This window comes from Felis catus, chromosome B2 (genome assembly GCF_018350175.1).
Source record: "Felis catus isolate Fca126 chromosome B2, F.catus_Fca126_mat1.0, whole genome shotgun sequence".
Classification (NCBI taxonomy): Eukaryota; Metazoa; Chordata; class Mammalia; order Carnivora; family Felidae; genus Felis; species Felis catus.
Window position 1 is genome coordinate 41,201,891 of NC_058372.1, and position 14,386 is coordinate 41,216,276.

At 53.0% G+C, this 14,386-nt stretch overlaps 2 protein-coding genes across 2 annotated transcripts in view; both read left to right on the forward strand.

The window, feature by feature from the left end:
* Nucleotides 1–8,486, forward strand: part of TTBK1 (tau tubulin kinase 1) — a 40,672-nt gene extending 32,186 nt beyond the window's left edge. The window contains 3 exon segments of the mRNA XM_045057590.1: nucleotides 2,899–4,490; nucleotides 5,159–6,267; nucleotides 6,607–8,486. Coding sequence (XP_044913525.1) covers nucleotides 2,899–4,490; nucleotides 5,159–5,549 — 1,983 coding nt within the window. The 3' untranslated portion in view covers nucleotides 5,550–6,267; nucleotides 6,607–8,486.
* On the forward strand, nucleotides 6,873–8,486 carry LOC123385373. Its single transcript, XM_045057591.1, has 2 exons — nucleotides 6,873–7,523; nucleotides 7,885–8,486. The coding sequence occupies exons 1-2, from the start codon at nucleotides 6,873–6,875 to the stop codon at nucleotides 8,062–8,064; spliced, it is 831 nt and encodes a 276-aa protein (XP_044913526.1). The 3' UTR covers nucleotides 8,065–8,486.
* Nucleotides 8,487–14,386: the final 5,900 nt, after the last annotated feature.

Sequence of the window (14,386 nt, forward strand, 5' to 3'; positions counted from 1 at the left end):
AATCCAGTATGCCCAGGCCCTGGGTGGGCTTGTCAGTGATCCTTAGGGCAAGTCTGTCCCCGTTCTGAGGTTAAGGTTCTTCCTGCTAAAGGGCAGAAGGTCCCAGGTTTCCCTGCATGGGAGGGTGGGAGGCCAGTGAGGCGATGGAAAGAGTTTGGGGTTCTGGGCCAAGTTGGTTGATGTGCTTTGTGAAGTGGGCTTGCCAGTGCCTCTCTCCAGGCCTCAGTTTCCCAATCTGACATTGTCACTGATGCCTGATTTCAGTTCTCATCCCTCCTCCCTCCCATGTAACAGAAGGGGAGGGCTTTGAGATGGAAGGAGAAGGTTCCACCTGTGATCATCTAACATGGACATTGTGAACAGAGGGTCTGTCCTATGGATGGGTCTTTTCTAAAGGCTAGAGGGAAAGGTAGTTGTGCCACAGACGCTCAAAGTGTCAAAGAGGGGACAGGGAAAATAGGCAGAGGTTCTGCTGGGTGGGTGAGTTCTGAGCTAGACAGTAGGGAGACATGATCAGAGCTCCGTGTCTGTCTATAGGTACCTAGCACTCAGTACCGGCATCTACACCACGGTGGCAACTCACCCAGGGTCTCACAGCATCCCCCTCACCTCTGCCCAGTCTTTAGCCTTACTGTTGGTAACTAAACATGACAAAGGGCCCCCAGCACAAGGCCTGGCACAGAACTAGGGCTTAATATTTGCTGAATGAATGAATGAATGAATGAGAATAGTGCAGAAAAAGAAAACAATTGCTGAGGACTTCCAGCCTGGATGTGAAGGAGAAAAAGCTCTAAGGCCATCTGGTGCCTGGCTCAGACAGGGTGTGCAGGGGTCCTGCCTGGGGTCGGATGCTACCCCATCTTGCATGCCCCCAACCTTCATTACATCCTCATGGATGGTCTGATCATGCGAAAGATTATGGCAGTTGAGGAGAGGAAAAGTCACAGCCTTGGGCAGATCCTCAGACTTGGGGATTCCCACCTTCCCCTCCACCAGCCTCTGGCTATTTGCAGAAACCTCAGCTGGGAGAGGCCCTCCTTTTCTCACCACCCTATCTCCCGTAGGGGTGGCATCCAGGCATTTCTGGGCTTACAGAGGGAGGCAGTGATCTCCAAACCAGAGAAGCAGGGCAGGGGGCAGGAGGTGGGGGTGGGAGGGAGCTGATTATTTATTGAGCAACTGCTATACGCCAGACCCATTGCTTATCTGATCTCATTTATGATCACAATCTCTGTGGAGTATGCATTATCCCAATTTCATTTCCTAATAGAGAGATTGCACACTCCGTGAAAACAAGGACCATATCTATCTTGTTCAATACCTGATGCACAGATGCATAGGCTCTAACATGGTGGCCAGGGCAACAGACATTCTAGGACTTCTTCTTGAAGGAAGGAAGGGAGGAAGGAAAGGAGGAAGGAGGGGGGAGGGAGGAAGGGAAGAAGGGAGGAAGAAAGGAGGGGGGAGGGAGGGAGGAAAGTAGGAAGGGAGGGAGGAAGAAGAGAAAAACCCTCAGGGAAAACAAGTAGAAGGGAGGGTGATGATGCCTGCTTGGTGGGTGGACAAGAAGGTGTTTTGGAAGGTTGTTTTAAGCTCAGTCCTGGAGGAAGAATAGGTATTTGTCATGTGCCCAGAGGAAGTGACAGGGACTCAGGCAGAGGGAACTGCCAGAGGGAAAGACAGCAGTGTGAGAACCATGATACATTTGGGGAACTTCTGGTGGCATCAGCATGGCTGGAGCACAAGGCGGGGATCAGAGGGCGCTGATGGAAGTGAGGCTAGAACTGAAGGTAGGAGCCAGACCAAGGAGTGAGAAACAGGATTGTCATGTGCCAAGCCAAGAACTGGAACTGTTTTCTGAGGACTGTGGGGGCTCCTGTAGGTTTGTGCAGGTTTGAAGTGGAGAGAGAGAGGATCAGATTCAAGTTTCAGGAAGATTACTGTAGCAGCTGTCAGAAGGATGGGTGGGCAGTGCGGGAGGGACAAAACAGGCCACCGGCTGGGGAACCACCAGGCAGATGTGCCCATGTGCTCTGCAGCTGCTGAGGTCCTGAGAAGGTGGTCAGGTCTTTCCAGTCCAGAAGGGAGGAGGCTAAGGGGAGATGTGGCAAGAGCCTAGAAAACCAAGAACAGGCCATCACATTGCCAAGCTGGACAAAGCTTCAAAAGGGAAAACTTAATCAACTGGAAAGAAACTGCCCTTCGTAAGCTGGCTGTGAATTCCCGAAGGAAGTATGGACTCAAAACACACCTGTAGAGGGCTGGAGAGTTCTTGACTGACAGGAGGGTAGGGGGGCTGGAGCTCCAGGGGCCCAGCCTGCATTTTGGGGTGTGGAAGACTGCCGAACTTTGCCCTTGTCCTCCACAGCTCTGATGGCCCTGGTGGCCAGCTCCCTGGCTGCAGAGAAACTGTGCCCTACAAGAAGCAGTGAGGGCTGACCCAGACACTTGCTGCCCCCCTCCAGACCTGATTTCCTCATCTGTCAAAGGGAGGGTTGATCTACATGGCGGCTACGATGCCTTGCAGCTGTCATTGTCTTCTACTGACTGAACCAGAGCTGGCCCTGGGTTTTGGAGGCAGGGAGAAGAGTGAGGGAGATGGAATATGGGAGACAGAGAAACTGCCAGGATCAGGGCCGGGGGTCCTCAGGGGAACTGGAGCATGCACACAATCCTTCATCAGAGATTTACTGAGCACTTACTAGGTGCCAGGGACCATTCTAGGCCTTGGGGGACAGAGCAATGAACAAAACAGACCCAGTGCCTACCCTCATGGAGCACACACTCTGGTGCACATGGCTGGGCACGTGGGCCTCCTAGCTTGTGGGCACAGCCCAGGTCTCCTTGGGCCCGGCAGGGTGGGTGACCTCAGCCAGTCCCTGTATGTGCCTCTTGCAGGTGTTCTCCGTGGCATCCCCGTTTGAGGTCAATGGTCTCCCACGAGCTGTGCCTCTGAGCCTGCCCTACCAGGACTTCAAGAAAGACCTCTCTGATTACCGAGAACGGGCTCGGTTGCTCAACAGGGTCCGGAGGGTGGGATTCTCCCACATGCTGCTCACCACCTCCCAGGTCCCACTGGCTCCTGTTCAGCCTCAAGCTAATGGGAAGGAGGAGGAGGAGGATGAGGAGGAGGAGGAAGAGGAGGAAGAGGAGGAGGAAGAGGAGGAGGAGGAAGAAGAGGAGGAGGAGGAGGAAGAAGAGGAGGAGGAGGAGGAAGAAGAGGAGGAGGAGGAGGATGAGGAGGAGGAAGAGGAGGAGGAGGCAGTGGCTCTAGGGGAGGTGCTGGGGCCTCGCAGTGGCTCCAGCAGTGATGGGAGTGAGAGGAGCACTGACCGGAGCCAAGAGGGTGCCCCTTCCACGCTGCTGGCTGATGACCAGAAGGAGTCCAGGGGCCGGGCCTCCATGGCCGACGGGGACCTGGAGCCTGAGGAGGGCTCCAAAACGCTGGTGCTCGTCTCCCCTGGCGACATGAAGAAGTCGCCCGTCACTGCCGACCTGGCCCCTGACCCTGACCTGGGCACTCTGGCTGCCCTCACTCCTCAGCAAGAGCGGCCCCAGCCCACCGGCAGCCAGCTGGACGTGTCTGAGCCAGGCACCCTGTCCTCTGTCCTCAAGTCTGAGCCCAAGCCCCCTGGGCCGGGAACAGGGCCAGGGGCCGGGGCAGTGACCACAGGGGCAGGAGGAGTGGCAGTCACCTCCTCACCCTTCACCAAAGTTGAGAGGACCTTTGTGCACATTGCAGAGAAAACCCACCTCAATGTCATGTCTTCCGGTGGACAAGCCTCCCGGTCTGAGGAGCTGGGTGCTGGGGGTGAGCCGGGCCTGGAGGCACCCTCTGACGGGAGGGTTGTGGAGGAGGGGGCCTCCGTGCCCCTGGAGAATGGCATCGCCCAGTCAGGGCTGGAGAGCTGTGTTCTGTCTGGACCCCCGATGGATAGCCCCTTGGAGGTGGCCACAGACTCACTGCCCAATGGCCCAGCCCTTGTTAACGGGCCAGCTCCAGCATCCCCACTGGAGCCAGGCCCAGAGAAACTGGCCACTGTCTCCCCCAGCCGCCATGCCATGCCAGGCCCTCGCCCCAGGAGCCGGATCCCTGTCCTGCTGTCTGAGGAGGACACAGGTTCGGAGCCCTCGGGCTCACTGTCGGCCAAAGAGCGGTGGGGCAAGAGGGCCCGACCACAGCAGGACCTGGCACGGCTGGTGATGGAGAAGAGGCAGGGCCGCCTGCTGCTGCGGCTGGCCTCTGGGGCCTCGTCCTCCTCCAGTGAGGAGCAGCGCCGTGCCTCTGAGACGCTCTCAGGCACGGGCTCAGAGGAGGACACGCCTGCCTCGGAGCCTGCTGCCCCCAGGAAGGCAGGGCGGGCAGCTACCACCCGGAGCCGGATTCCCCGCCCCATCAGCATCCGCATGCCCACGCCTGCTGCAGCCCAGCAGTCCCCTGGCAGACCCCACAGCGCTGCCCCCGCATCTGACACAGCCATCACCAGCAGGTGAGAAACCGCTGCCAGCCCCAGGGTGGGCAGAGGGTGACCACAGAAGGCCTCCACCAGCAGGGGCCTCCCCAGAGCCAAGGTCAGGGCCTAGTGAGGATGCAGCTACACCTGTTCACCACCTTCCCCATTAAGTGTCTCTTCTGACTCAGGTCCCAGCCCTGTCACTGGGCTCAAGGGAGGGGCTACAGTGAACATGTCTAGAGGGGTGCCAAGGAGGCCAAACTTGGGAAAGGTTAATAGGGGCCAGTGGAGCTCACATCACAGCCTCAGGTATGTCATGAGGCATTTGAAGCCAAAGGATAAAGGGCAGAGTAGTTGGGAAAAAACACGATTCATATCAATGTAAACACGGGTACATTATAGAGTAGAATGTAAAATCCATGAGAATTTCAGAGATGAAACAGTGACGTCCAAGAAAGCCTGCAGCAAGCTCTTGGGGAGCAGCCTGGGAGAGGGTGGACTCTAGAGGTCCCACCCTGGAGGATGAAGCACCAGGCCTCAGTTTATTCACCTGTGCCATGATCTCCTCAGCCTCATCCAGCTCTGAAGACGCAGGACTCTAGGGCTCAGTGCCCAGAGATTCTGAAAATGTCTCTCCTTTTTTGTTTCTTTGCCCTCTTCTTTTCTCTTGCCTTCTGCACCCCTCCATCCCCCTCCTCCCGCAGGCTCCAGCTGCAGAAGCCCCCAGGGTCGGCCGTTGCTGCTGACCTCCGCCCCAAACAGCCCCCCGGCCGTGGCCCGGGCCCAGGGCGAGCCCCAGCCGGCACCAGGCCCCCCGCCCCGCGAAGTCCAGGCCCCTCCACCTCCGCCGCGCCACGCCAGCCCAGCGCATCCCCCCGGAGCCAGTCCCTGTCCCGCAAAGAGAGCTCCTCTCCCTCGCACCAGGCCCGGCCCGCAGGTCCCCCGCCCCGGGGCGCCCCGCAGGCCCGGGCCCAGCCTGATGGTACCCCCTCCCCGGGGGGCCCCAAGAAAGGACCCAGAGGGAAACTCCAGACTCAGCGCGCAGCAACCAAAGGCCGGGCGGGGGTCGCGGAGGGCCGGGCCGGGGCCAGATAATGACGCGCGAGGCTCTCCGCGGCCCCCCACCCTCACCCCGGCCCCCCATCCGCAGCCGGCCACACTGAAACAGCTCCCAGCACAGCCTTACGCGCCTGACGCGCGCCACCCGCGGCCCCAGCTTCCCGCCTGCACCCGCGAGGACGCGCGCCAGCATTCGCCGCGCCCGCCCGCCGGCCCGGCCGGAGGGGGACGCCTCGCCGCGGGGTGGGGGAGGGGGGGGAGTGCCAGCCTCCCGGTACTCCGCCCCCTCCCCGTGACCCCTGCCATCCCCCTGCCGCCCTTCGGGTGGGTCAGGCTCACCCTCCGCCCCGGGGAAGGCTCAGCCACTTTTTCACTGAGGACTCCACTAATGGGGACGCCCCCTCACCCGCCAGGCCTCTGCTGCTCTTCGTGCTCCCACAGGGACCTCTGCTTACACCTCCTGCGGCGCCTTTTCCTCCTCCCGGCCTTCTTCCAGCCCAAGCCCACCCACCTCCACTTTGAGAAAGGCAGCCTCAAATTCCGGAAGTGGAAGTTCCAGCCTCCCCACCAGGGACCAATACCACAATCTCCTGGAAGCTGTGGTGGTCCAAAAGGCCTCCTCTTCTCAGCTGCTAGGCTGGGGTTGGGGAGCTGGGATCCAGGGGCCATTGGTCTACTCAGGTGTGAGGGGGCAGATCTGACCAGCCCCAAAGTCCGCTCCATTCTGGACACCCCTGTGGAAGATGGTGGGCAGGTGATTTTGGGGGGGGGGGCTGCTCTTCTGCACTCCTAGGGTGCAAAGTCCTTCTCCCCATAAATTTGGGTGGGTCCTCAATGGGAACCAGAGAGTGTGTGTGGGCTGCCTTCCTGGGCACATGTTTCCCAATGGGAAGTTGGAGGGGGGCTTTAAAAAAGGTTTCACCCCCTCCCTTGGCCTCCTGATCTAGTGCTCAGGACCCCTCACCATCAGGAACTCCTTCTTGCCATCTAACCTCAATCCTGCCTGCTGCAGTTTCAGCCAACTTCCCTCTCTCCTGAGTTCAGTGGAGGTGGAGAATGGCTGTTTTTCATCTTCTCTGCACTGGCCCTTTAGAGATTCATGGACTCAGTTCTGGCCGGGTCACCCTGTCTGTCCTCCTGGGGTGGAGAGTGGGCTGGATCAGACCATCATCTGGCCTGACAGCTGGCCCCTGGACTCAAGACAGAAAGGCCCTTCTAAGTCCAGATGGTATGCTTGTGTGATGGGTCCAGCCTAAGTCCCCTCCTCCCCCAGCTAACCCTTCAGCCTGTCTCCTCTTGTCTTAACCCCAACCCATGCAGCTGAGCTGTCCCTGCAGAGGGTGAGGGCTGTGCTGCTCCATGAATGGATATGGGGCTTCCTCCTGGGTCTGGCTCCTGCATAGCTCATCCCACCTCATCATGAGCCTCAACTGCCTACATCTTGGCCAAGCAGCACACGGGCTGCAGAAGGGACAGCCGACCCTGTCTATCTGGGACAGGTCCCCTGCAGGCCTTCTCCATCCTCAGCACCCTCAGCCTCTGTCCCCTGGCCTGGCCCCTCTGTTCTTCTGTGAGTCACAGAGAACAAGGCTAGGCAACCAGGGGAAGAGGAAGAAAGGCCCCAGCAAGCCCCAGTGGTCTGGCAGCATCCAGCCACCATCGCTTAGAAGGATGCCCATGAGGAAGTTGGCCCCGGAAGCAGCCTGGTGGTGCCAGCTGAAGCCCCTCTTGGAGAGTCAGCAGGCTTGGGCAGCTGTTTCCACACCAAGGTGGTGGCTTCTCTGCAAACCAGCCCAGGGGAGGACTCCAGGGTGGACGGCCTTTGAGGTCCATCCCATGCTGACGCAGAAGCTCCCAGAACACTCAGGAAACCTCTCCGGACAGAGCCCTCTTTGTCAACCCAAGACCCTCCCAAGGCCTCTACTGCCCTCTGGGTCCAACAGAGGGGGTGGAAGAGGGGCCACTCCCTGCCACCTAGAGCTTCTCCGAATGACAATCAGCTCATGCCAGGTGGGGACCAGGGCATGACCCCCGGTGCCCAGGTCCTGGGCCTGCTCCTTGCCACCAACCGAACCGTGAATGTAGGGCCCCCAGCTTCACCTCTGCCCCAGGACCAACAACACCCTGGTTTGGTGTTGGGAAGAAAAGGGGGCGGCCTGAGAGAGCCCCAGGCCCATCTGACCCCTAGCTTCACCCAGCACTGGAGCTGGGCAGAGACGCAAAACCCTGTCTGCTCTCGGGATTCCAGACCTCCCTAGGGCTCCCAACTGACCTCAGGCCTCTGCGTCATGGAATGTCACCAAGGTGGGGGAGGAGGGGTAGGGGTGAGTGTGGGAGGGGACTAGGGAACTGACTCTGCTCTTCTCCCCAGGAAGGATCCAGGGCAGAGGACACCACACCTCCCAGTGTCCCAGCCCCCAGCTGCAGCCTCTTCCCCCTTGAGCATCCATCCCCTCCACCAAGCCCTCCTGGGCCTGAGCCCTTTCTCTATAAGAGTGCCACACCACCACCGCTACCACCACCTCACCCCTCGAGCACTTCCCCATTATGACAAACCTGTGTCATTGGCTCAGACACAGGTCTGCTCACCCCAGAACATGCCTCCCCTCCCAAGCCACACTGTGCACGAAGCGGGTGCAGGAGAAGGGCCATGTCCCATTCACGTGGGCACCCCCCTTCCGGGCTCCTCACGGGGGCCTGGCTCAGTCTTCTCAGCTCCGGGGATCAGCCCTGGTGGGCATGGAGTGGGGGGCAGGGAGGTGCCCTCCCCCTCCCCCAGGGAAGCCACTGAAGAATGTTTACATGCCAAACAGAATGTAACACCCTCCCCCACCTCTTCCCAGTCACTGCATGGCCTCTGCCCACCCTGCACCTGTCCACCCCCACCCCAACACCCTGGAAGCCGCTGTCATGATTAGATCGGGTCTTGGAAGGGAAGTAGCCATCACACCATTAAAAAGCCTGTGGACCTTTCGTTCTGTTGGCCTGGACTCTTCTTCCTTTGGGGAAGAGGGAAAAGCCTAGGCACTGTGGCTGGGAATGGGCAGGGGAGAAGAGTGCAAGTTGGTGGGCAAGTGGGAATGGACTGCCATGGAGGCAGATTAGATTGTCTCTATGGAGATGCAAACAGACGCTCAGGACAGGAACAGATAAAGGGTCACACAGGTGGAAGAGGGCTACTCTCTGTCTCTGATAGCAAAGCCTCTGCTCTCTCAGCTCCCCTGGTTGTCTCTCCAAGGAGGCTCAGAATCTAGCTTTGTGCAGGGAGGAAGGGAGGAAGAATTTGCATTGCCCCAAAGTTAACAGACACAAGTGAGTTTGGAAAACCATAAAGCTAAAAAGCTCACAGGCAAGGAGAGACAATGGTCATTATTCTAGAAAAATCTATGAAAATTATAAATGAATGCAGCCTATGACCTAGCATTGCCACTGACAGAATCGTATTATGGATTCGTAAACTTGTGAAATTCCATGTGTCCAAAGTTACTCACTGCAGCATTTTCCATGGAGCTCCCCAAACCTCATCTGCTATCTCACACTCAAAACATTCTGGAAATGGGAGTTTTTTCATTAGATTCACACAAACTCATGTGGTATCAAAACTTGACAAGACCAAAAAAAAAAAAAAAAAAAAAAAAAACAACTTGACAAGACCATTTATAGTCTTCATTAATTCCACTTATCATACATGTTTGCAATGGAAATATCAAGGTGTTGGATCCTATTACGGTATTTCATAATATATGGAATACGCACTAAGTATGTATGTGTGTATACACACACACACACACACACACACACATATATATATATATATATATGTATGTATAATTTTTTAAATGTGAATTCCAAAAGAATTCTCATCCCAATGGTTTGGATAAGAGACTGTGGACTTGTAAAAGCAAAAGTTCAAAAGCGATCTAAATGTCCACTAGTTGGGGCTGATCAGTACAGCATGGCCAGCCATATGATGGGGACCCTATCACAGTGTGCTGGGAGGCTCTACAGTGAAGGAGGTGTAGACACTTTGCATACACTTAAGGACTGGTCTCCAAGACTAAGAATAGGTAAAAGAACCATGTGTATGAGGTACAGCTATTTATAGATGAGTGAGGGATCTCTGGTTGCTTCAGGGAGGAAGGCTGTGGAGAAAGGGAGGCTTCACTGCAGTGTACTTGCGGTACCTTTTGTAGTTTGGACCCTATGTTCACCAGGTGTAAAATTTTCCCCTAGGCAATCCATAAACAATTTCTGTCTCAGGACAGGCTTCTGGCTGTGCCTGGGATCAGTGGTAAAAGAGACAGGCTCTGAAGTTCTACTTTATGACTCAGATGCAGCTCTGACATTCCAAAACCTGTGTAACCATTTCCTATTCCCCACCCTTGCCTCCTGGGATCCTCTTTCCTCTGACATGCATGCCAGGGGGCTCTAGGTCCTAATTTACCAGACTTCAGTGGGGCCCCCACATGCCTTCACCTTCCTTCTTGTTTAAAAATGTCAAAAGCAGGGGCGCCTGGGTGGCTCAGTCGGTTGAGCGTCCGACTTCGGCTCAGGTCGTGATCGTGCGGTCTGTGAGTTCGAGCCCCGTGTCGGGCTCTGTGCTGACAGCTCAGAGCCTGGAGCCTGTTTCAGATTCTGTGTCTCCCTCTCTCTCTCTGACTCTCCCCCGTTCATGCTCTGTCTCTCTCTGCCTCGAAAATAAACGTTAAAAAAAATTTTTTTAAATAAAAATGTCAAAAGCAGGTCATATTTGTAGTATAAAAGTGAATGTTATCAGCATATAGAATAAAACAGGAAAGCCCCCTGTCCATGAATCTGATCATCTAGAGGTAACTCCTATAAATGGATTTTTTTAAATGTTTGTGTGTGTGTGTGTGTGTGTGTGTGAGAGAGAGAGAGAGGCAGAGAGAGAGAGCGGGACAGATCATCCCAAGTGAGCTCTGTGCTGACAGCTTTGGTGCTGACAACAGTGAGCCCGATGAGAGGTCAAACTCAAGAACCGCAAGATCACGACCTGAACCAAAGCCGGAAGTTGGACACTCGACCCACTGAACCACCCAGGCACCCAATGGATCATTTAAAAAAAAATTTTTTTTTAATCTCTACACCCAACGTGGGGCTCAAATTCACAATCCCAAGATCGAGAGTCACATGCTCTAACCACTGAGCCACCCAGGTGCCCCAATGGCTTTTTCTTTATGTTTATAATAACTCCCTCCCTCTCCCTCTCTCTCCCCCCTCATAAATAGAAGAGCATATTATACTTGCTATTCTGAAATGATTTTTATGCCCAGCGATATCTTAAAATACAGTTTTTAGTGTATTCACAGAGTCGTGCAACCATCACCACAATCAATTTTAGAACATTTTGATCACCCCAAAAAGAAACTCCTTATCCATTAACAGTCACTCCCAAATCTCCCCAACACCTCCAGCTCTTAGGCAACCACTAATCTACTTTCTTTTTCTGTATAGATTTGCCTATTTTGAACATTTCCTATAATACATGAAATACATTTCATACAATATGTGGCTCTTTGTGACTTCTTTCTCTCACTTAGCACTGTTTTCGAGGTCCATCCATTTCATGGCTGAATGATATTCCATTCTGTGAATAGACCATATTTTGTGTATCCATTTATCAGTTGATGGGCTTTGGGTTGTTTCTACCTTTTGGCTGCGGTGAATAATGCTGCTATTAGTATTTGTTTACAAGTGTTTGTGTGGACATATGTCTTCATTTCTCTTGGGTGTATGCCTAGAAGTAGAATTGCTGGGTCATCTGGTAATTCTATGTTGTTTTTTAAATCAATTTTTTAAAATGTTTATTTATTGTGTGTGAGAGAGAGTACAAGCAGGGGAGGGTCAGAGAGAGAGAGAGAGAGAGAGAGAGAGAGAGAGAGAGAGAATCCCAAGCAGGCTCCATGCTGTCAGTGCAGAGCCTGACACAGGGCTGGACTTTATGAACCATGAGATCATGACCTGATCCAAAACAAAGAGTCAGATGCTTAACCAACTGAGCCACCCAGGTGCCCCTGGCAATTCTATCTTTAACATTTTGAGGAATTACCAAACATTGCACCATTTTACATTCCTACCAGTAATATATGAGGATGTTCTTTTTAATGGCTACATAGTAGTCCATGGCATGAATGATCCATAATCTATTTAACCTACTCCTTGTTGATTTTTCATTAGATTCTCTCTAACTTTTCACTCTTTCAAGTAGTATCAAAGTTAACATACTGGCTCCAATCTTTGCTTATCTCTGCAAGTCTAGTGCTAGGAAAAATTCCCAGAATAATCAAATAGATGAAAAATGGTATCTTGCCCAATTTTTTATTTCTCTTACTATTACTGAGAAGGAAGGAAGGAATGCCATGATTACTCATTCATTATTTAACATTCTTTCATTCATTCATTCATTCAACTAATTCTTCAGGCCATTGCTGAGCTCCACATGTACCAGAAGCTATGCCAGACATGGGACATTGTCTGAGAATTGAGGCAAATTAACTTTCACTTGACATGTGCTATATGCACTCAGGCAGAGACTCCTAGCCCAGACTGGGCCCTTCAAGGAAGGGTCTCAGATGGATATGATTCTTAGACTGAATTTTGAAGGACAAACTGAAGTTGGCCAGATGACGAGGAAAGGACATTCCTGGCAGAGGGAGTAGCATGGGCCAGTTGTGGAGGAGTGAGAACTACATGTCATTCAGTGTGGTGGTTATAGGTGTGAACTGAGGGATAGAGAGAGGAGTGAAAGGTGGTGGGACTGTGCCAAGGAGGACAGCTTTATAGGGTTGTAGAGAATCCCTGCTTTCCCCATTCTCCAAGCCTGAGATCTGCTGGGCACACTCACCTCCTGAGGCCCAACATGACTGCCACAGCCTACATGATGCTCCATGGGTGAGGAGCTATGAGAGCTCTGAGGACATGGGCACAGAGAAATAAGTGGCTTCATGGAGGCTGTTCAGTCAGGGGCTAGAGAGGGGCCATAAGATCAAGGACACTGGAGGTACATTTGTTAGTAGAGAGAGGTCCCTTGGGTATACCTGGAGAAAAGAGACAGGGTAGGAGTAGGGTGGGTGGTGCCATGCCTCTGATCATCAGACACTGGGGCCTGCTGAGACTTTCCCACTGGCTACTCAGGAGTCAAGGCCAAGCCAAGACTGAAGGACGGTCAGGATAACCTTCTGAGTCCTCAGAAGATGTCATTGTTCATGGTGATGAGGTGATGGGGAGGGGAGGCTACATGGTCATAGGAATGTGGCTATAGGTTAAAAGGGACACATGACACAAGTTCATGTTCATCACTCCAGGTGGCATTTTCTGCATTCCTTCTCATCGCATGTACCATTAAACCTAAAGTGGCATAACATTACCCATTACCACCACCATCTATCTCCATTACCCACCTCTAACTCTATTACCAGCCCCATCATTACTCAAATCACGATACCCTTCTCCCAAACTAGGCTCCGTCACCACCATTACCATCAACATTACCAGCCTCTGATGACAGAATGACTAACAAGAGAGATAAGATTCTTGCTCTCAGGGATTCTGTACGTCTTCATCATGACCACCACCACCACTTTCACCGCCACAATACCATCACCATAGCCACGCCCACCATCACCTCCTCCACCATTAATACCACCACCACCACCACCACCATCAGTATCATCTACAATATAACCCTTGTAACCACCACTGCCTTCATAACCACATCAGTATTACTATTATCCTAGCCCCATACCCCTCACCCCTACTCCAATCATCCCCATCACCACCATTTTACCATCAGTATTCCCATGTGATCACTATTACACCATCCCGTTACCATACTTATCATTAAATTGGGATCCCATCAGTTGGAATTCCACCGTCATTACCACCATCATCAATGTAGGAAATAATGACATGGGTTGCAGTTTAATGGTGCTTTAATAATGCTTTAAGGGAAACCCCAACTAAGAAGGGAAGGTCATCTGAGGTCACTGAATGTACAGAGGGGAAAAGAGTAATAAGTCTGTAAGTGTAAGAAATCTGTATTGCAAGCAATCCCAAATGGGAACTTATTCTTCTCCAAATCCTCTAACAGTTCTAGCAATAATTTCAACGAAGGAGTTGCTATTTTTCCAGTGCGCAAGGCTCCTTCTCCTCTAGTTTGGTATAAATGAATGTTTCCTCCATCTTGGCCTCTGAGCTCAAGTTTGGATTCCCAGGTTGGAGAGGGATGAGAGTGGTTAAAAATTTAATCAAAACCAGCTCTTAACTAGTGGTTTAGAGCTGATCTGCCCTCTGGTTAGACCCTTGGCATTTCAAACCTTGCCTATTTCCATCATCTGCCTCCACACATGATGGTCACTGTCACCACCACTCCTTGATGACATGAGAGAGGAGAGTTGCCATACAGCGTGGAAGCAGGAAATAAAATGAAGACAGGAGCACAATTAATGCCAAATCATTCTCTGTAGAACGTGGCTGCATATTTAGAGCTGAGTTTCCTAGGAGTCAATGCAAAGAGGGGAAGGTAACCACTATCCGACTATCAGCTCTTTCTCATATTAAGGCAGGAGAGAAATTCCCATGGTGGAGAAAAAAAAAAAAAAGGCACCACAGCCATGTCCAGACTTGGCTTCATTGGCTGTTTCCTTTGGCTATGAAAACTTCAGAGTATTTCCTATGAACCATGGGGGTGAGATGCCTGCAAAACTTAGCTCTTGGAGCTGCAAATGGTTGTGGTTATTTGTTTGTTTGTATGTATGTATGTGTTTGTTTGTTTGTTTTTAAAGTAGGCTCCGTGCCCTCACCATCCTGAGATCAAGAGTTGCATGCTCCACCAACTGAGCCAGCCAGGTGCC